Source organism: Pezoporus occidentalis, unplaced genomic scaffold, assembly GCF_034315485.1.
Source record: "Pezoporus occidentalis ecotype Australia unplaced genomic scaffold, CSIRO_AGI_Poc_V1 ctg309, whole genome shotgun sequence".
Classification (NCBI taxonomy): domain Eukaryota; kingdom Metazoa; phylum Chordata; class Aves; order Psittaciformes; family Psittacidae; genus Pezoporus; species Pezoporus occidentalis.
In genome coordinates this window covers 437629-460711 of record NW_026915041.1, presented here as the reverse complement: position 1 = coordinate 460711, position 23083 = coordinate 437629, and the positions used below count along the sequence as shown (strand labels likewise).

General features: G+C 41.4%; 1 protein-coding gene across 1 annotated transcript; it reads right to left on the bottom strand.

Moving 5' to 3' along the window:
* Window positions 1-676: 676 nt before the first annotated feature.
* On the bottom strand, window positions 677-8764 carry CCDC112 (coiled-coil domain containing 112). The gene is given in 13 exon segments (XM_062627840.1): window positions 677-912; window positions 1605-1661; window positions 1664-1745; window positions 1747-1783; window positions 1785-1921; window positions 1923-2113; window positions 2543-2581; window positions 2584-2622; window positions 3888-3956; window positions 4541-4596; window positions 5641-5776; window positions 7280-7445; window positions 8729-8764. Coding segments are annotated over 13 exon segments (1179 nt in total). The 3' UTR covers window positions 677-778.
* Between the last annotated feature and the right edge of the window lie 14319 nt (window positions 8765-23083).

The following is a 23083-nucleotide window of genomic DNA, read 5'->3' as shown; positions in this document are numbered from 1 at the left end:
TCTCCCAAGTAACAAATGGTAGAACAAGAGGTAATGGCCTCAAACTGTGCCAGGGGTGGTTTAGACTGGATATTAGGAAAACTTTCTTCACCAAAAGGGTGATCAGGCTTTGGAACATGCTGCCCAGGACAGCGGTGGAATCACTGTCCCTGGAAGTATTAAAAAACTATGTAGATGAGGCCCTCAGTGACATGGTTTAGTGGTGGTCTTGGCAGGCCTGGTTGGACTTGATGATCTTAAAAGGTCTTTTCCAACCTAGTTTATTCTGTGATTCTCTGATAAAAAGTACAGAGTAAACCAAAGCCAGGTGGCCAGGCAGAAGAGATGTTTTTTCCCTTCACAACTTCACAGGAAACAGCATGAATACAAAATCAGTAAGAGGGGCAACAACTGCTTGCTGTCATTAAACTTTAGTGATTTAAAAGGGTAAACTCCAAGAACTCAATGTTCCCAAAACTCTTCTGGAAGCCAGTCTACTTATTTAACTAGTCACTGAAAACCATTGAAACCCATATTGCAGCCCATTTGTATGAGCTGTAGGCTTTACCCAGAATAAATACTGCTGGGAGACAAATTAGTAAATTCTCCATTGCCCCTTCCCCACCCCCACTCCCCCCTGTTTTTTTAAAGGATAGCTATGCCTGCTGCAATTTTGTTTCTTGGGAACAAGCATGACTTTTTTTTTTTTTTGCATTTATCAACCATTTTGATAAGGAAAAATAATTATTTTTGTCTCAGTGAGGAAAATGGTTGCTTAAACAGCTAAGCTGCACACACGTCAGATTAAAATAAAAAAGAGGTTACATTCTGTCTTGTTTGCCAGCCTTTTTTCTTTTTCTTGTTTTTCCTCTTCTTTAGCTTGTTTTTGTATAATCCTTAGCTCCAGTTTCTGTAGATCCCGAAACGTAAAACAAACAGAAAACCAAACATTTTTTGGAAGTAAAACAAGTTGTATGAAATATGTATGTAGCCTTTTCAGTTATAGTTTCTTGTTGTCTTGAAATTATTTTGTCACAGAACAGAATGAAGTTACACTGTGTAGCTACTTGCTACAGCTTGTCCTGCACAAAGAAATTATAGGTATGTAGTTCTGAAAAAAAAAATAGTAGTTTAATCTCTGCAAAAATGAAGTCCAGTGGGAATGGTGACAATGCTATCAGTTCTCCAATAATCAGATTCACATTAAAATGAGATCTATCATGCCCTTACAGCTACTGAAACCTTCAGGATATTCAAACAGGACTTTTGATTTCATATCTACATACAATAATCAGGTCTTCTGACATTTTCTATAGCATGGAGAGCAACACAGCCCAAGCTGGTTTTCCCAAACATTTTCATAGTGAAGTAAATAAAACCGTTTCTTTATGCAGAAAGAAATGTGGACTTGAATAATCCTGTAGAATTTAAAATAGTGAGGAAAAGGAACACTTTTGTATAAAATAAAGTTTCATACTGCTTCTTGTATGCAGCAGATGCTATTCTTCATAGTGAATCACAAATAGATTTAAATAAATGAAACTTGTGTTTGACAGATTATACTGTAGGAGGAAGTAGGTGAATTTAAAACATGTATAATGGGGATGTAATTACGCACACTCTGTTGAAAATTTCTTCTGCAGCGATTCTCTTCCTTTCCTCTTTTCCTGCCTCCTCTCTCTTCTTCCTTTCTTCAGCAAGGTATACTTTTCCAACACTAACTTCATGTGGCATTGGCATTCTTTTTGTTGCTTTTTTCCTTCTTTTTTTTTCTAGTTTTAGTTGCAAAGCTTGTTCCATTACCTATTGCTTTCTGCTCCTTCCATGCTTCTATTGATGCATGTCTTTTTCTTTCTTCTGCTGCTTTTTGCTTTTGAGCTTCTTCACGTTGTTGTGATTCTTCCTTAAGCATGCTTTCTGATTTCTTTTTCTCCTTCAAGTTTCCTTGGCTTTTCTTGCTGCTTCTTTTCTTTCCACCTCTTAATTGACTGCGGGAGAACAACAGGGAAGAGGGAAAGGGAGAGGGTAAGATGTTCATGAAAACTGTACACATTCCTGTTGGTCTTATAAAAACATGCTCCAAGGATACAAAGCAGCATACAGATAGGAATTAAAAGTCTACTGGTGGTAAAACCTAGGACAAAGAAGCAACTATATCTGCTTTCTCACTTTTTTTATTTATTATAGACACAGGGTTATTTAACATATTCCTGCTAAAATCATTTAAATTATGGCATTCATCTTTGGGTAGTTATGAATGTTGGTGTATTATGCTTTTTTTAAGCAAACATACATTTTTTTTCTCCCTTCAAGTTAACAAGTCCACATTCTATTTTATAATACCATTTTTATGTTAGCGTATCATTTATTACTCAGGTGGGTAGCTCTTGAAAGAATTGTAATTCTCTATGTCAGAAGAATGCTAATTCTCTATGTCAGTATGGCATAGGTATATTGCCTATACAGGGGGACACATTCTTTGGGACAGATATAACAAGAAATGCAGTTTCAGATAGGATCACTTACTGCTTTGGGACTGCCACCTAGCTTGCTGGTCCACCACCATAAAAGTATGTCTGTTCCTCTTTAAAAGCATTGATTCATTTTCAACTTCTTCCATCATCTCTTTGAGCTTGTCAACAACTAATAAGGAAAAGAGACTAATATTTAAGTATTTACCAGTAATTCAGCACTATCCAAAAATGCAGGTGCTTGCAGAGGCTTCTTCGACATTTGATTCAGTGTACAAAATAGCATGCATTTTCATCTCATATAGCCTTAAAAGACTCTCATTCATACAAAAGATGTGATTTCACAGTGATTTAGGTCACTGGATGCAAAGCCAGAATAAATGCTTATGTCCTTTAAGTAAGTCTCTTTCTGAGTAATCTTCAACTGATTTAAGAGAATAGGACAGCCTTATTCTAAAGTTTCCACTTTTGTTTATTTTTATAACAATGCAGTTAAGTGACTGCTCATATCTTTGGTTTACGCCAGGATGCAGGAATCCTTTTTAACCTACTTCTACAAAGCTGACAAAGACCCATCAAAGTAAGACTTCTTTATCCTGTAACGTCAGCATACTGTAGTCTCAATATGGAGAAAAACAGCAAGACAGCTGCCTAGAGATCTATGGTAGAAATGGTAGAAAAAGTGTTTTAGAATCTGTTTTAAACCAGCACAACATTTCTATGAACACATATTGAACACACAGTTTAACTAACCTGACTTTAAAAAAAAAAAAAATAAACTAAATCAGTACTATTGTGTCATCTGAAAATCCCTAGTTCAGCTTTCATGCTGTGTTAGTTCTTGGTATTTTGCTGACAGCTGAAGAAGATAATGCATTTTTTTATAGAATAGACACTCCACAGATGAAATGAGATGCATTGTATCCAACATCACAAAGCCCTCAGCTAGCAGAACTTCAACAGGAGTTCCACATGAGGTAGCAGAGTATCATAGGGGAATGTGCCTATTTTGAAAAGGTTTCAGAACATCCAAACTGAACAAGTTCTTTCAGTATTTCCCACAGAATATTCCAATTTACACTTCAATCCATGTGGATGGCTAGAAGTTAGTTTTCTGTACACCCTTGCTCTGTGACATTTTACCAACTGAAAGGGAGCTGTATCTAAACAGCAGTAGAATACTAACTTTGCATAAGGCAAAGTTAGACGTAGAAAATACCTGGCTTTCAACAGCCTGAGGAAGCAAACCCACACCACTTCTGAGAGAGAGGAAGTTTCTCTGTTTCCACACAGAAATGCATTTCTACATTCTTCCCGAGACTCCTGAAAAAGCAGATAGACTTCAGGAGTATTCCAAGTCTGCAGGGGAATCACAAGCAACTGTGAAAGGAGCCTGTCTGTAGAGAGAATGTTTTTAGATCTTTCATAGTGACTTACATTCAGGTGTAGGTTTCACGTATTTTAATTGATGCTGAAGTCTCTTCACAGTTTTAGTTTTGATAGCTGCTATAGGATTTTAGCTTCTGTAAATCAAAATAAGGTGCCCATAGTTCTAACAATTTCTGCATTGAAGAACAGGAGCAATGAAGTGTTCAAGATAAACTGGGGATTTGATCTAAGCAGGGTCACAATGTCTGTTTGGCCCTAACAAACTGCATAATATAAGGCATTTTAGCATGATTGTAACTGCAGGTAGCTGACTGCATGAGCCCTGTAGCTGCCCACACTGTATCAACAGATTTATAAATCAGTAGCTCCCTATTTTTGAAGGGGCCAACAGGATAGTTGTATTTAGGTTAAATCAGTTTGCTCTCCCCACCCCCCAAACCTTTTATGGCATAACTGGAGTCTGGTGAATGTTGCCTATGCAGGTGATACCTCCTCTAGAATTCTGAGGGAGACTCTGACCTAGTCCTCAAAACACTCAGCATTGTAAAGAAACTTGGAAAGTGTATGTGAACGTACGGCTTCAACAAGATTTCTTTATTTGCTGTGTTAACTAAGTTACAATGTTTTCATGTACTCCAGGCATGCAGTTACTTATTTGCTTTGTTACCACTTGGCTCCTCCTGAGTTCCTAAATACAATACTGATGAGGACGTAGTTCTGTATACATCCTAGGTACTGAGGAACTGTATCTTCTATCCTGAAAGATTTGTTTTAAGGAAAGGATAACAGGGTTCAAGACCTAAATGTAACAAAATGTAGCTAAAACATGACTTTACTAGTAACTGTTGAGACCATATAGCGCACAGATCATACTGAAAGACCTGAACATAGTAAATAGGAAGTTTGGGAGTTCTAGTACACACCCTAAAAGCTCGTACTCATTCCCTCATATTGGACATATAGCACGATAGTCCTTCATATGTCACAACAGTATCTCCATCCATACTTCCATGCTCCCTTCTTACCCCTGGAGTTTTCTGATTTCTTTTTAACTTAGTTATTCCTTGGAAAATTTCTTAAGAATTGCAAGACATAAAGGATATGTTAATTTTATTTTAAAGACGTACATTGAAACATACAAATTTGTAAGGTGAGTATATTTTTAGATATCTCTATGTGTCCTTTCCTTTCTTCAACTTGTTTTGTTTTGATCTACGACATCAACAGGCATTTATTTACTTCTGAAAAAAAAACTAGGTACTGTGAATAGGGAACCCTTTTTTTCCTGGAAGTATTTAATTAGTCCCTAAGCAGAACAGGTACTGTAGGACATATCGTGTACCATCTCACAGACTATTAATTAGCCACAGATGTGAAAAATGTAAACAAAACTGTTTAAAAGTATATTTAAAGGCAGCAATCAGTGTGTGGAAACTTACATTGGGCAAGTATATACTTATTGTACCTTAGCTACACTATGTTAGATTTTGCAATACACACACAAAATTGATTCCAAGTTACTAAAACAGTAACTTCCCACCAAAGTTGTGACTAGTACTGGCTACACTCACGATTAAAATAGTTACTAACACAGAATGCCCAAAATGTATATGTATTTGAATTTTGCAAGTCACCTGTGGAAGTCTTCTTTATAAGCTGTACACATGGTGAAATACATCAGCATCCACCTTCCACCTGAACTAACCTCTCTGTACTACTGATTTTTAAACCATTTAAACAAACAACAGTAACATTAAAAAAAAGAAAGGCCACAAAAAAAAACAAGTAAAACCCCACTTACTTTGTTTTCCTACTGACAGTCAAGCTGTGTTCCAGTTCTTCTAGTATGCTGTCTTCTATCCTGAAATCACTCTTCCTTTTGTAAAGGTATCTATTTTTGTCTTTATCTAGATTTGCAAGCCTGGAAAAAAAGGTTGCTGCACTGAGTAAGAGACGAAGTCTCAACAAAGCCCCAGGGTTTTCCAAGGTCGGTATCCAGCTGAGGTTGTATCAACAGACTTAGATTTTACACAAATCACTGTTTTGTTCCTAGAGCTGTTTTCAAGGAAAATCTTTCTGCTGTTGTAAGACTACGCACCAAAGTAACCCAAGAGCTTGAGCGAAAGAAAGATGCTAAGAAGGAAATTATCTTGCTAACAGGCAAGTGGTTCTACACACTGAAATTTTACCGGTAGCTCACTTTCAGGGAGTCTTATGAGACTTTTCATTGGAAAGTGCAGGGATAGAGGCAGGTTGTCTTAATGTGGATGCACAAATAGATGGAGCCCCAGCACACACAAAACATGTATTCCCTCAGCCTCAACACTAGTAGTGACACTACTGCAACTGAAGATTCAAATTCAAGCTTGCTATCATTCAAGTAACTTCAGATATTAAATTACTTAATACAATGCTTAATACAACTCTACACTACTTAATGACAATGCTTTGTGTATAGTACAGAGAACTTTCTTGCTTTTCTTACTTTCAGAAGCTTTAGAGAAAGCACCACAGATGCCCCTCACTACAGACATCTGTACAACATTAAACAACACTACCAACAGCCCAAGAAACTTCTCTCTTAGCAGCTTGGCTCTTTAACAGTCTACAGCTGCTATATGGTTAAAACCCTTATATGGTGTAGTTCATGGTTCACAGTTTAAATACTTTGCTGTGCCAAGTATCCTATCTCCCCACATAGTGCACTAGAAACCTTCAAAGGCCAATTACAGAAAGCTAATGAGCCAAAATTAAATACCATGTCTTATTTAAAGAGGCTTGGGAATGTCTACATTACCCATCAGTCAATGTGTGAGCTATAACTCAGGATCCACAATAATTGAGGAGGTGATGCAGGCAGCATAAAACAGTGCTCTGAGAGTCAAGTGTCACTGTTCATTAAAGATTCACAACTACAAACCTCTCCTTCAGTTGGGTGGCTGTGTCAGATCTTCCTCATAACGCTCATACATTCAAGAAGAAACCTGCTTGTTTCAGTTGCCAGAATAGTTATGACAGCGCTTAACTCAAGATGTGAAGAAACAAATTTAAATGACTTCTAGGTCTGAGCTGTCTTGAAACCCCATTTTCCAAAGCACTCACCTACGTATTTCAGATGAAGTGTCTTCAGTCTTCTCTGAGGAACCTCTTGTAATACTGCTGCAATTCCCTTTTTGTTGGTGTTTTTTAAGGGCTTTAAGTAAGGGTAAAAACAGCCAAGTAGGAAAACTGAGAACTCAGTTCAGCTCTTTCTTTTTTGTGAGTCTAATGCAACAGGCATTTTGGAGCTCATGAGCATATGGTGAACTACTGCTAACAACCATGATAATCTGCCTGAGTTCCTCAAAAGGAAATCTTAGCCTAAAGGTTTAATTACCATAAACTCTTACCTTGAACCTCGAGTTATATTACCTCCAGAACACCATGAAAACGAACTGTACAGCTTATTGAGTTTTTAGATTTTTCTGTGGTTCTTAAGAATTCAAATTTCTTAGCTTGTTCAGCTTTGATCTTCCAGTTCTGATATTTTTGACCAGTACCTGTAGTACTGGAACAGCTGTCATTCTGTACATAACAAAATACAGTATTATTCAAAACCAGTATTATTTAAATTATTATAAGTTATTTTTAAGCAGACAACACCACAGTGCAGAGTAACAGCATTACTTTGGTTTTATACTGGTGCAATTCAACTAATTTTAAGTCACACAGGTATAAAACTAGGGTGATGACAGTGAGCTGATGACTGTACATAAAAAATGTATTCTGATGAATAAATGAAAAAAATGAAAAAGAATGTAACATCAGCTTGCGTTAACAGAAGCTGCTCACCACACTGCAACTGCTTTGCCTCTCCCAGCAGCCAGTCTCTGGCAAGTCGGAAGAACTACCTACCTGACTATAAACAAGTAATCAACACTAGGAAGATTGCCCACATTCCGTCTTGTTCAACAAAAATACAAGCTTATGAAATCTGCTTAATAACACTCGCAAACTGCAACTCTGATTCACAGCAACCCTGAACAAATTTAACTGCTAGTGATATAGGGTTAACCAATGTACAGGGGGGGTTGTACAGGGGGGTTGTACAAGGGGGTTAGAGGAATCTGCTTGCTTAAACAAAATGTACCTTTCATGCCTACTAAACAGAACAAAGGCACTAACCATTGATAAGGAAAAGCAGACACCTGGTTCTATTGACAAGGAAAAGCAGACTGATTCTACTGATAAGCAGCTATTGATAAGGAAAAGCAGACGCCTGAAGGGGGAGATGCAGATGGTTTATGGCTGGGACACCGACCAAACCCTAAGGCCATACGTGAAGACTAAAAGGTGAAGAGTTCAAGAAGAGGAAGACTCATTTACTTCGTCTTGAAGACCCCTACCCACAGGAGGAAGACTCAGCTACTTCATCTTGAGACCCCTGCCCATGACCAGAGGGGGCACTGCGCAGGCACAAAGGACCTTCTAATTCATTATAATACGAAGCGGGGATAGGACATGAATATGTATAGGCATATTGTGCAATCTTATGAATATATATAACTTTAGAGAATAAATGTAGAAGGAAACAACACTGAAGTACGCATGACTTTGAGGAATTATCCCCGTGCGTCTCAGCGCTGAATACTTTACAACTTTAACGAGTTGTGGAGTCAATCCGCGCATCACTAGGAACGCAGCTAATCAAACTGTTTGGGTTACAGGTTACATTTTGAGGCCAGCCACACAAACCTGCACTTCCTCCTACAGGTTTCTTTTTAAAGTTTATTGCCTACACCTCGTAAAAAGAATTCCTCAGCAGCCGTCACCCAGCGGGCCTGCGGAAAAGAACTGCCCCCTGGTGAGGAGGGAAGCGCAGCAGCCCTGCGCCGTGGAGATGCCTTTACCTGTTCATGCCCGGCGGCCACAGCAGCGACCGTCATTACGAGGCCACCCATGTTGAGCGCGGCGTGCTTAGGGGCGGACCGGCTGTTGTAGCCTTCCAGAACGCTGGGCTTCCGCAGCAGGAAGGAGGGTTTATGTGTGGGGGTGTGTCACCGTTGTCAGAACCGAACTATGAAGGTGTGTGGGGGATGACATCAGTCGCAGCCGTCATGGAGGTGGCAGGTGGCATTCAAGGTCTCTGCGGTGTCTGAGAACCCAGAGCTGTGTACAGTTGGTGGGACCACAGCCTGGGCATCAGAAGCTAGTGTTCCAGCAGAGTGATGTGCTGAAGACAGGAATGCTGTGTATGGAGATCCATTACATGTACAGCAGAAAGTGGTGCTGCCTGTAGGGCTGTGCCATGTGGCTGATATTGAGAAGTACCGTTGATACCTGGGAAAAAAAAAGGGTTAATATTGTGCCTGCCTGCTTAAGTAGTCAATGTGCTTGCTGAAGCAGAACCGTATGAGTTAAAGTTGCTAGAATTGTGAAGCAGAATTGTAGGCGTTACAGCTGCTAGGCTGTAGTAGATAAGATTCATAACTTGTGTGATGGATGAACATTTAAGAAACTCTTGTTTAAATAGTATCCGTAGAAAAAAAAAAAAAGAAAAAAAAAATTTACAAGCTTAACAAGTTTCTGCTATAAGATACATAAAACCGGCTTGTACCAAATGTGAGGTTTGGATAGGAGCCAAAACCCTGTTCAGTCTGAGTGAAAGCAAGAGATTACTCGTCGTGATGAAGAGGAAATACGGGCCTTCATCCTCACGACCCACTAACGACCACCACTAGGAGGCACTGCCCAAGTCCATCAATGGGACAAATGCCAGAAAACTAATTATAATACTAGACGGTAATAGGTTTTGCATATGTATTAGATGTGAAGCAATCTCATGTTTATGTAATATTAACAAACTGAGTGGCAAAGGAAAGGTGCGCATGCTTTTGGAGGAGTGATCCCCCATGCGCCTCAGCACTCAATGAAGCATACATACTTTACAACTTTAACAAGTTGTGGAGTCTATCCGAGTATCACCATGTGCACTTCTGGTGTCCCCAGCTGTCCTGGGCTCAGCAGTAGCAGTCATTTTTCTCTTACTTAGTAGCTGCTGCAGTGCTGTGGTTTTGACTTTTAGACCGGGAACACTGATAACACCAATGTTTTTAGTTGTTGGTAAGTAATGTTTACTGTGACCAAGGACTTTGTAAGTCTAATGCTCTGCCAAGGAGGAGGAGAGGCCAGGAGGAAGCAGAGACAGGACACCTGACCCAAACTAACCGAAGAGGTATTCCATACCACAGCACGTCATACCCACTGTATAAATTGCGGGAAGTTACCCGGAAGGGCTAGATCTCTGCTTGGATCAGGGTGAGTATCAGTCAGCAGGTAGTGAGCAGTTGTATTCTCTTCCACAGAATCACAGTATGCTAGAGATTGGAAGGGACCTCGAAAGATCATCTAATCCAATCCCCCTGCAGGAGCAGGAACACCTAGGTAATGTTACACAGGAATGTGTCCAGGTGGGTTTTGAATGCCTCCAGGGAAGGAGACTCCACAACCTCCCTGGGCAGCCTGTTCCAGTGTTCCGTCACCCTCACTGAGAAGAAGTTTCTACTCAAGTTTAAGTGGAACCTCTTGTGTTCCAGTTTGTACCCATTACCCCTTGTCCTATCACTGTTTGCCACCGAGTAGAGCCTGGTTCCATCCTCGTGACACTCCCCCTTTATATATTTATAGACACTTATAAGGTCACCCCTCAGTCTCCTCTTCTCCAAACTATAGAGACCCAGCTCCCTCAGTCTTTCCTCATAAGGGAGATGCTCCACTCCCTTAATCATCTTTGTTGCCCTGCGCTGGACTCTCTCCAGCAGCTCCCTGTCCTTCTTGAACTGAGGGGCCCAGAACTGGACACAATATTCCAGATGGGGTCTCACCAGGGCAGAGTAGAGGGGAAGGAGGACCTCTCTCAACCTACTAACCACCCCCCTTCTAATACACCCCAGGATGCCATTGGCCTTCTTAGCCACAAGGGCACAGTGTTGGCTCATGGTCATCCTGTCGTCCACTAGGACCCCCAGGTCCCTCTCCCCTACACTGCTCTCTAACAGGTCGTTTCCCAACCTATACTGGAACCTGGGGTTGTTCCTGCCCAGATGCAGGACTCTACACTTTCCCTTGTTATATTTCATCAAGTTATTCCCTGCCCAACTCTCCAGCCTGTCCAGGTCTCGCTGGATGGCAGCACAGTCTTCTGGCGTGTCAGCCACTCTTTCCAGCTTAGTGTCATCAGCAAACTTGCTGATAGTACCCTCAATTCCCTCGTCTAAATCATTGATGAATATATTAAATAATACCGGTCCCAGTACTGACCCTTGAGGCACTCCACTAGTTACAGGCCTCCAACTAGACTCAGCCCCATAGACTACAACTCTCTGGCTTCTCTCCTTCAGCCAGTTCGCAGTCCACCTCACTACCTGATCATCCAGTCCACACTTCCTCAATTTAGCTGTGAGGATGCTGTGGGAGGCTGTGTCAAATGCTTTGCTGAAGTCAAGGTAGACCACATCCACAGCTCTGCCATCATCCATCCACCGTGTTATTTCCTCATAAAAGGCTAAGAGATTGGTCAAACATGATTTCCCCCTGGTGAAGCCATGTTGACTGCCCCTCATAACCCTCTTATCCTTGATAGGCCTTAAGATGGCACCAAGGATAAGGTGTTCCATCACTTTCCCAGGGATGGAGGTGAGGCTGACCGGTCTATAGTTACCCGGGTCCTCCTTCTTGCCCTTTTTGAAGACTGGAGTGACATTTGCTTTCCTCCAGTCCTCAGGCACCTCTCCCGTTTCCCAAGACTTGGTAAAGATGATGGAGAGTGGTCTAGCAATGACTTCCGCCAGTTCCCTCAGCACCCGCGGGTGCATCCCATCTGGACCCATGGATTTATGGATGTCCAGATTGCTCAACCGATCTCTAACCCATTCCTCATTGACTAAGGCAAACCGCTCCGTCGACCTGACTTCATCTAAGGTCTCAGGGGTACAGGGCTCTTCAGGACTGCCTGCAGCAGAGTAGACAGAGACAAAGAAGGCATTCAGTAACTCTGCCATCTCTGTATCTTCTGTCACCAGGGCACCCATCCCGTTCATCAGTGGGCCTACATTGCCTCTGGTGTTAGTTTTGTCTGCCATGTATTTGAAAAAGCTCTTTTTGCTGTCCTTGACCCTTCTCGCCAGGTTTAATTCTAAGGATGCCTTAGTCCTCCTAGCTGCCTTCCTGCATCTCTAGCAGCAGCCCTATATTCCTCCCAAGTGGCCAGCCCCTCCTTCCATGACCTGTAAACTCTCCTCTTCCACTTGAGCATACCCAGCAATTCCCTATTTAGCCACATTCCCTTGTTATTTCCCTTATCATTATTATTACTGGTGGTAGCAGTAGTGGTTTTGCATTATACCTGAGTTGCTGGACTCTTATATCAGCCCGTGGGAGCTGCATTCTTGTGATTCTCCTCCCCATCCCTCTGGGAGCTGTGGAGGAAGAAATGGGTGGGGGGCGAAGTGAGTGAGCAGCTGTTTCATTCTGAATTAAACAATGACACCAGGATAAGAAGGTCATGGAGCTGCTGGAGCAAGCCCAGAGGGGGGCCATGAGGATAATAAGGGGATGGAGCACTGAAGATAGCCTGGAAAAGTTGAGGCTTTTCAACACGGAGAAGGCTGCTTGGAGTCCTCATAGCAGCTTTACAGTATCTAAAGGGATCCTATAAGGGTACCAGAGATGGGCTCTTCATCAGGGATTACAGGAATAGGACAACGGCTGATGGGTGCAAACTTAAATTTGGAAGATAGGGCTAGATAAAAGGAAGAAGTTCTTTACTGTGAGGATGGGGAGGCACTGGAACACAATTTCTAAAGAACTGGGGTTGAATGTTCCATCCCTGGCAGTGTTCTCAGGCAGGCTGGAAGGGCCTTGGAGCATTACAATCTATTTTGGTAAATCCCTGTGCATGGCAGGGGGCTTGGAACTGGATGATATTAATGTCCTTTCCAACCTAAACTATTCTATGATTATATGATTCTATGATTCTGCTTTGACTTCTGTTAGGATTTTAGGTTTTGTATTGATTGCTTCCTTCAAAAGACCAGAATATATCTTCACTATCCTACAGGAAATAAATAGTTTCACATTATTCAATACATTTTTGGGATTCTCTCATCTATGCTAATCAAAATTTTAACAAGTTACTGATTTCCATTTCTGCAGAATAGAAATGTATTCATGCAGTGGCTTTGCTAGCTGAAGAGATTTTGCGAACTGGTGTTTTCTCAGCTGCAGAATTCAAAAGCTTTAACAGATGCTAACAACATGGCATAAGCTGAAGACATTTTATTGCCTAATTGATGTATTTAAGGCACTTTTCTGATATGTTTTCCCTCTTTATGACTGTACTTACATTGGACTTCTTTGCATTTGCTGAATAGGAATTAATAAGTAAAGGAGAACATTTCAAAACCTGAAAATAATCGTAAGTATAAATCAAGGATTGTAATCACAGACCTGAAATAGCTTCTATTCTCTCCAAAGCTATGATTTCAATGAATTTTTTGTCTTTGTCTACAAGACGTCTAGAGTGGGAGTTTTAGAATAGCATCTAGAGGCAGGGCACGGGGTAATGGCTTTAAGCTGACAAAAGGGTAAATTTAGATAAGATATTAGGAAGAAGTTCTTTACTGTGAAGGTGGTGAGACACTGACACAGCTTGCCCAGAGAAGCTGTGGCTGCCCCATCCCTGGCAGTGCTCAAGGCCTGGTTGAATGGGGTTTAGAGCAGCTTGGTCTAGTGGAAGGTGTCCCTGCATATGGAAGAAGGGGTCTGAACTAATGATCATTTAAGGTCTCTTCCAACCCTAACTATTCTATGATTCTATGATTGTCTTGTAATTTACTGTTACATGCAACAGAAAAAAGTTTGTCTAGAACTTGTTTGTATTTGGTTTCCTTTGGTGACTGTCAGCCAGATTAGCAAACTGATAACTGGTCAGGGATTGTGCCATAGCAAGCATGTGTTTTCAGCAAGCATTTTAATAAGGTTGCTCCAGTCATAGTGTAATTCAGATACTGTTCAGTAGCTAACCAGTTTCTGGATGGTAAACCTGTATTATTAATTGCCACACACTTTACTCACGAGTTATTCAGAATTCTGAGGGCTTTTCAAAGGTGCCCTGTAAGTTATATGCGAGATATTTCTGATATCAGACTTAAACTAGGCTTGGCTAGTTCTTGCTCTTCACTCCAGGGTGTTCAGGCACTGAGTTGTGATGCTAGTAAAAGATGAAACCTGTTTTTATGCTGGGCCAGGACGTTACTTTACTCACTATGTGGAGCAGGACTCATAAATCAGAATATGCCTGATTTGGAGGTTGGACTTGGCTGGCCACCAGGTGCTCACGAAGTTGCTTTATCACTCTCTCCACAGCACTACAGGGAAAGAAAATAAGACAGAAAACATGGGTTTAGGTAAAAGCAGTTTAATGAGCAAAAGCAAAGGCTATGCTCAGAAACAAAGGAAAGCTATTTTCTATTTCCCATCAGCATGTGAGGCACAGCCACTTCTTGGAAAGTTTGGCCCCAGAATATATGGTGATTTCTCTAAAAGAAAATACCTTAATAACAAATGCGCATCACTTTCTCCCCTCATGCTAATTGTTACCAACAAAACATCATATGCTACAGAACATCCCTTTGGTCACTTGGAGTTAGTTGTCCCGGGTGTCTCCACCCAGCCTCTTGCCCACCCCAGCCCACTGGCTTTGGGAAGGGGGTGGGGGTGTCGGACCGACAGCCATGATGCTATGTGAACACTGCTCAGCAGTAGCCCAAATTCTTGAGTGGTCTGGACACCATCCTAACAACAAACACAAAGAACAGCTCTACCTGGACTGCTCTACTGCAGAAATTTTTCTCGTCCAGAACAGATACAGTGCCACAGCTCTTGGGTGGTGGCCTCTATGGCCTTCTTGTAAGCAGGTAATCTAGACCCAGAAGCAATGAGCTAGGTAATTACATAGGGTAATTACACCCTGACCTCTCCCACTTTCAGCTTACTTTGGTGTTTGAAGTTACCAATTCCTGATATCTATGTGTGTATTGCTTCATAGATGCAGGATTTTACACAGAAAAGAAGCATGGGAATATACCAAGGCAATATGTTAAAATAGAAACTGGGTATACATAGAACAAAAAAGCCCAAGTAACAACCTGGAAGATATAATAACAGCAATCAAATGATTTATCACAGGCCATTATCATAAAGATAAGCCTTGTTTGTCCCAATATTGGTTCAGCAACATCTCCTATTTTCCTGAAGTCCTTCAAGACAAATGAAGAAAAGGGAGTGCACAGTAATGTTACATTCCCATCCATGAGATCCTTGAGGAAATTACCCACTTTACCATGAGGCATAACCTTCAACTCACTGGATGGATACCCTCAGAAGACAGGCTTTCATAAATAGGTGTTTCTCTTCAGCATGGTTGATTGGTTTTGTTTGTTGGTGGTTTTTTTTTTCGTGCATGTGGTGGTGGTTTTTTGCTGTTCTTGTTGGTTTTTTGGTATGGTGTTGGGTTTGTGGGTTTGAGTCTTTTTGTTTTTTTTTCTTTTTTTTAAGTAAGGACAGAAAAGACAGCCAATGTTAGAGAATCAGCTGGAAGCAGTTTAAAAGGGAAAGAGTAAACTAAAGATCAGAAGATAATAAAAGCCTTTAAACCTATGAGTAAAACTATCCACTTGTGAAGGCATTCATAAAATTGTCTAGTTATCTGAGACTCAGCTGCTGCTAATAACATGAGTTTTCCTGATATTTTGACTTCTGAAGACAGTATCTCTACTTAGTCTAGCCTGAGACTCACAGGTCAGAATTAAACCAACTCCGGGCATCAGCCAGAAGATATTATAAAAATAAATAAAAAAAATGGAAGCAGGTGTCAAAAAAAAAAAAAAGCTGTTACAGGCACATGGATGATACATCCTTATCTTGGGGCTTGGGGTGCTCTGGGGGGCATAAGAACTGCAGGGAGGGCACCTGGTGCGTACAACAGCAGTTAAGTGCAATAATGCAGATAGGGGCAGGCATGTTACAGTTACGCACTGTGAAGGCAGGCTACTTTCACCCCCTTTCTGTCAATCAGGTGTCATCCGAAAAGAAATTTCTGGACCTTTTACAGGCAAACCAGGAGGGACTGCTTGAAAATGTAAAGTTTGGGGGCAGCCTTGGCTGTAGTGAACATGAATGGGTGGAACTCAGAATTCTGCGTGGGAAAAGCAAACCAGTAAGCAGAAGGCTAAACTTCTGGAGAGCTAACTTCAGCCTCTTCAAAGACCTATTTAGAGGAATCCCATGGATAGAGCTGTACAAACAAAAGGGAGTCCAAGAGAGCTGCTCAATTTAAGCACCACTTCTTCCAAGACCAGTCTATCCCTGTTGTGCTGATTTAAGCCCAGCCATAACACAGAACCACGCAGCTTAGCCGTAACACAGAACCATGCAGCTTTCCCCTCACCCCCCCTTCCTCCTCCTGCTCCGAGAAGGATGAGGAGGAGAATCAAAAGAATGTAACTACCACGAATTAAGAACAGTCCAGTAACTAATGTATAACACAAAACGACTACTGCTACAACCAATAATAATAATGATGAGGGAAATAACATGGCAAAAGAATACAACTGCTCACCACCCTCCGACTAATTCCCAGCCCAACCCAAGCTGTGATCTAGCCCTCCAGGTAACTGCCCCCAGTTTATATAGAGGGCATAAGGTGCTATGGTATAGAACACCTCTTTGGTTAGCTTGGGATAGGCGTCCTCTCTCTGTTTCCTCCCTACATCCCCTCCTCCCTGACAGAGCATGAGACCCAGAAAGTCCTTGCTCAGAGTAAACATTACTGAGCAGCCAGTAAAAACACTGGTGTTATCAGTGCTGATCCCAGGCTGAAAGGCAGAACCACAGCACTGCACCAGCTACAAAGCAGGAGAAAAATGATTGCTACTGCTGAACCCAGGACAGTATCCACCCCTTCTTCCATACCATTCATGTCATGCTCAGATCCCACATTTTCAATATGCCATTACTCTAATCTCATATATATACATCCACAAACAAACACAGAGATCATTCCTCAGTGCACTGACCAATCCCTATAAAGCTGTGGGTCCATTCGGTCCTTGATGTCTTGCTACAACTCTTGTCTTTCAGAGCAGGAAAGTCTGTGTGCAATGTTCACAGTTGGGATTAACCTGGGTGATATTGTCCATTGCTAAGTCCACACGTTGATCATGAGCCCATCTGTGTTTTGCTTCTCTGTCCTGAAGCCTTGAAGTGTCATGGGCCCAGGAGGCTCAAAATAATTCACAAAAACTGCCGTGGTTTAAACCCAGTCAGCCACACAGATTCTACTCCCCCCTCCCCCATGCTATTTCTTTCCTTCACCCCTCCCCTCCCCACTCCCAGATGGATGGGGAGGAGAATCGAAAGAATGTAACTCCCACGGTTGAGATAAGAACAGTCCAGTAACTAAGGTATAACATAAACCACTGCTGCTACCACCAATAATAATAATGATGAGAAATAACAAGGGAAGAGAATACGATACCACCCACCAAAACGAGCCCGACCCAGAAGAGACCGAGTGCCCTACCGAGTAAATCCCAGTTACCTCTTTGCTCATGGAGCACTGTGGTATGGAATACCCCTTTGGCTAGCTTGGGTCCGGTGTCGTGTCTCTGCTTCCTCCCAGCTTCCCCTCCTCCCTGGCAGAGCATAAGACTCACAAAGTCCTTGGTCACAGTAAACATTACTTACCAACAACTAAAAACATTGGTGTTATCAGTGTTGTTCCCGGGCTAAAAGTCAAAACCACACCACTGACCAGCTACTAAGAAGGAGAAAATTGACAGCTACTGCTAAACCCAGGACAGTATCCACTCCTTATTACATACGGTTCACGTCATGCTCAGATCCCACATTTTCAATATACCAGCGTTCTTACATATATATACATACACATAGACACACAGAAAGAGAACAGATCATTTCTTAGTGCATGGACCAATTCCTGTAATGCAGCTGAGTTTATTCAATCCATGACAATCAGGTTCCATCTACTGTAACAGTCTTTTGGAGCAGGAGAGGCTGTGTGCAGCGTTGGATCATTGCCTGCTGATGCTGATCATTACGTTACTGCAGAACTCATCAGGTTCTATCAAAGTTCATTATCTGTTGGGATGATGGTCAGAGGGAAGTCAGAGGCAGTCGCTGATGACTGAAGACATCTAGTTGATGGGCTATAAAAGTATTACACAGCAGGCAACTGCATATAATTAAGTTCATTGGCTGCTTTCCCCTAAATTCAAATCCCCTTGAGGTTTACATCTGACTTCCCCAACTTCCAGTATTACCCACCAAGTATATCTGGGTTCCTGAGTAAAGCAAAGCCCACGAGTGGGTTTGTGTTTACCTGACACAGGAATAACCCAGACTGTCTTCCCCAACAAATTCTTCATGGGCACCACAGGAGCTTTGTCCTCCTCTACATTATGTAAAAGTTCTGACTGGGCTGGGCCAGCCCTGTTGGCAGATCCTCTGGTGTTGACCAATCAAGTGGCCTATGAAGGAGAAGAACGACTGCTACTACAGAAACCAGGACACAGTCTCTATCACTAAGGAGGGCTTTCAGGAGTCCCAGGTCATGGTCATGGAGGTAAAGGAAGGCTGCAGAAGGGTAGACTTCCTCCTACTTGCAGAGAGCTGGGTTGTGAATAAGCTTGACAGACCTAAAACTCATAAATCCATGGGTTCTGATGGGATGCACACAAGGGTGCTGACGGAAGTGAAAGATGTTGCTGCCCTGCCATTCTCAATCATTGAAAATCATGGAGAATTGAATAGGTGTCTGATCCTTGGAGGAAGGCCAGTGTTACTCCCATCTTCAAAAAGGGCAGGAAGGAGGCAATGGAACAGCCAAGAATTCACTCTCTCCTGATTTATAGCTGTGTAAAAGACATCTGAACATGATCTTTTAATAACTCATCCTCTTCCTTTCTTTCTTCCTCCAAATCTTTATTTTTTTTCCCCCATTCTGTGGAATTTCTGTATGTATTTTCACAACATCTTGTATTTTTGGCTCTCCTGTAATTCTGTCCTTTTTCATCACCCATTCTTGTTATTAAAAGAAATAGAAAATGTTTCCCACAGCTGTACTTGAAAGAAACAAATAAGAAGAGATAGCAAGCATGCTATTAAAACATAATAATTTCCTAATGTGTTACTTAAGCATCAGAAGTTTTCTGAAAATCAGTCTGAAGGTGCTGAAAGTAGAGGTATTAGGTAGTAGTACAAGTTACTAGGTAGTAGTCAAACGTTCAAGTCCCAGTCTTCCAAAGTATCTTCTTAGATCTGGGAAGCAGAGGAGAGAAATGAGGGCCATGGCAAAATGGCAGAAAATTTTAGACTTGCCCAAATCTCAACACAGCAAAAAAGTTGGATGTTTACGCTGGTACACATTTTATATTCTGTGAACAACTTTAGCAGCGCCTTATGTTTGAAACTGGCAGTCTACATATCTCACGCTATTGGCAGCATCAGTCATGCTGGGGATTAAAGACCTTACTCCGCAGCTGTTCCTGCCACTTCTCTTTCACCATGAGCATGTAATTTATCATCTCCTATGCTACTTTTGCGTAACTAGTTATTGATGCACTTTGTTAGGGCCTTTCTTTGGCCTTTCCTATGGTTTCTACAAAAAACTGCCTCCCTATTTTAAGCTGTCAGGAGCTTTTCTTCCTTCTGTCTCATGAAGCTCAAGCCACTCTCAGCAGCACTCAAAAAAACTTATAAATCAGAGGCAGACAAATGAGAATGTATTACCACCATAATGAACGTTCTCTAGGGAAGTGTGCCCTGCAGAAAAGAGAGGATGTGTTCCTAGGTGCAAGAATAAAATGGCTGGTTGGCGAACTTGACCCGGCTTCATGCAAATTAAAGGTTGTTTGTGCATGAAAGCAAACTTAGAAGGATTATCAGAGCTATTACTGATATTTGTCTGCAGTAAATAGGAATTAGAAAAGGTTTAAATATGCCAACAGTGAAAATGATTCCCACAGAAAACTTCAGTGTCAGGCGTTTGCCTGAAAATGTTATAATTGGTATCCCAGGTCATACTAGGATCAGTAATTAGATTGCATTCTTATATTTTTTGTTCTTTTTTATGTTTCTTTTCAGGATTTTTTTGTTGTGGGTTTTTTGAGGTTTTTTTCCCTATTTTTGGTGGGTTTTTTTCCCATGGGATAATAGGATTTTGTCCCTTTCAAAGTAGAAAATGAAAACAGAGCACTTTCATTCAGTCCCTGCCTGCTGGCAGAACAGTAATATTTCAAGCTGTTATTTTCAGTGGAAATGCATGGGGTTATCAAGATGCATGAAACACAGTCACTTGCATGTAGGCGAAGAATAAATTCACATCGGTGTGACATCAAATGTTCAAGGCACTGAAGACTGCTAGAGTGGTATAGTTCACTTTGGAGCACAGTGATCAGTGGTTCCAGAACCATGACAGGGATTCAGAGGACGTATCTCTTGCCTCTAGCTCAGCTGCATGTGAGATGAGGCGAGTTACAAAGGCATTAGCTGCTCTTATATTGGCATATGCACCCTCCAGTGGAGTGCCAGGGGGGCTTGTGTGGACAGTGCTACGGCATTGCCATGCACTAAGGAATTACAGTGTTGAGAAATGAGTTCAGTTAAGCATTGAATTTGCAGCATGCAAAATCAAAAAGTGATGTCTGAATTTGTATTTGTCTTGCTGTTAGCCACAGAGCATTTCCGAACTCTACTCAGGTAATCCCCAGAGATGACGCAGCACAAAAGATTGCTTAAAGCCCCTGTGACTTCTGGCTGAGTGGTCACTTCAGGACTCACAGGAGAGGAAATCCAAAATGAGCTGTAGGATTTTGGGGTTTTTGTCTTTGCAGAAGGCACATGCGTAAAGAGATGAATACACGGTCAAAAGCCATAAAGGAGCAAATGGTAGTTACTACCCAAGCAAAACAAAATACAGATTGGCACCCTTTACAGATATTTAGGATATTGATCTGAATTTATTCTGAGAGGGTTAACATATTCTAGATTGGTGCATGATAAAGCTGGAAAATATCCATCAGCCTCAATATTATTCTCCTTTGTCCTTCCCCTTCTGACATCCATCAAGAACTATGCCCATTAATTATGTTTTCTTCTAGGGAGAGAAAATCTGGATCTAGACTATTCCTGCAAGTTATAGTACACTACCCAGGCATGTCACTCTATTGAGAGTATCCCAGTAGCACCCTTGAGGAGCTGAGCGTAATTCATGTTTACAGCAGAGTACTTTACGTTTTCTGATCCCTGCTGTGCATTTAGAGGAGTTATCCTTTCTTTCTACTGTATCTCTAATGACCTTTTTGAGTTTTGTTAACTGGTGTTTTTTCTGCTGCAGCAGTACATTGAGCACTCAAATGAGTACAACATTTGCTAGGACTCAGGGATACTCATCTTGCAAATGAGAGTATGTTTAGGCACACTCATGCTCTGACAGTGTTCATGTAAGGTGATCTGAAAAGTGTCCCCAACTGGATAACTCTGCTGCAGAGAGATGTATGATTTTAGCATGGTCTTCATGTTGCAGGTATCTATTAGTTCATCAGCAAACACGCATTTCAGTACTTCAAAATAAAAGCAGTCCTAACAATCTTTTGCCTGTGCCATTAGCTCCTGCCATGCATTAAAGTCAATTTGTGTCTCTGCTGAAGCCAGCTAAAATGATCCAGGAGGATTTTCCCAAAGGACCCAAAGTGTGAAAGAACTGACATTGTGTCTCTTCCATTCCCCAGCAGCAAGCTCAGGGCACATGGCTTGGGAAAAAATTCATTTGGGAGTGTAGGAAGATACATACGGCTAAACAGCTGATTTCAGTGAGGATCTGGCTTATAAGTCAACCCATGGGATGCATGATTTACCTAGACAACCGCATCTGTTCTCTTTTCCATCCTGTCTGCAATCTCTTTTTAGATGCTATCATATGATGTAAGTGCCTGACTGCCAGGTTATTTTTCACATCTCATTTCCTCCTATCATATTTGCGGTAATTCAGATTCCTGTAAGGGTATAAAAGGGCAGACACAGTGGTGTGTTCACAGCCATTAAATCAAAAGGCAATGTTGGGCATTTCAAATCTGGCTCTAAGTCTCATAAATACCTTTTAACCCTTTAATTTAATGCAGTTTTTTTCTTTTTTTATTTATGTTTTCATCAAATGATATTTTACTTTGGTGGATGAAGCAGCAAATGCTGATGTTGTCATACTACTGTTTCTGGACCACCTGCGGGAAATAGCACCTCCCTGATGGACATAGACACCCAGTCAGACTGAGCCTTTGTCTTTTTGCTGTTTCGTATCTCTAGCCATGGGATTTACATTCTTTCAGTTCTCCTCCCGTCTGGGACTGAGGGGAAAGAAGGGGGAGAGTGAGCGAGCAACTGTGTGTTTCTGAGTTACCTGCTGGGCTTAAATCATGATAATATCATATGGCTTGTTCATCAGTATTAAATTGTAGTCCAAGTGCCAAATCCTGTAACCAGGCACATATATAAGTAACTTGACATGGTTGAGTAGGTTCTTCATGGAACAAGTATTTGTGCTTTTAAATTCTAAGGTGCTGGGAAATGTGTTACACAATCCCTTTCCAAAAACTGATTGCTAGCCTCATTCCTGTTGTAACCTAGTGATTCATATATATGTTCTGTTGTTAACACTCTTGAAAACAAGCTTGGCTATCTAACAGCTCTCTCTTATCTATCTGTTGTACAATAATAACATGCTTTATTTATATTGCTATGGCTGGTGTGCCAGAAAGATTGAATCCCGGAGGTGCAAGGTAAGAAAAAAAAAGACACCTGCTTCTGTCATGATCAACAATTAAAACAAAGAACAGGAGCAGGGTATTTGTGTAACCCAAGAACAACGCGTGAGACTTAATGCACAGGAACAAATATAAAGTACAAACATCAAGTCTTCCCCAAGGATTTTTACTCATAACACCAAAATTTTTAAGGTTTCTACCATGACGTCTTGTTACTGCCGACCAAAATGGTATTGCATAAAAGACATTATCTACATGTAAACATGATAGAAAATTTTACTGATTGGCCAAACCCCAGACCTATTTGTAGGTACATGTCTTACATGACACATGTAGCACAGGGTGTTCTAAGCATTTTTCCTTACC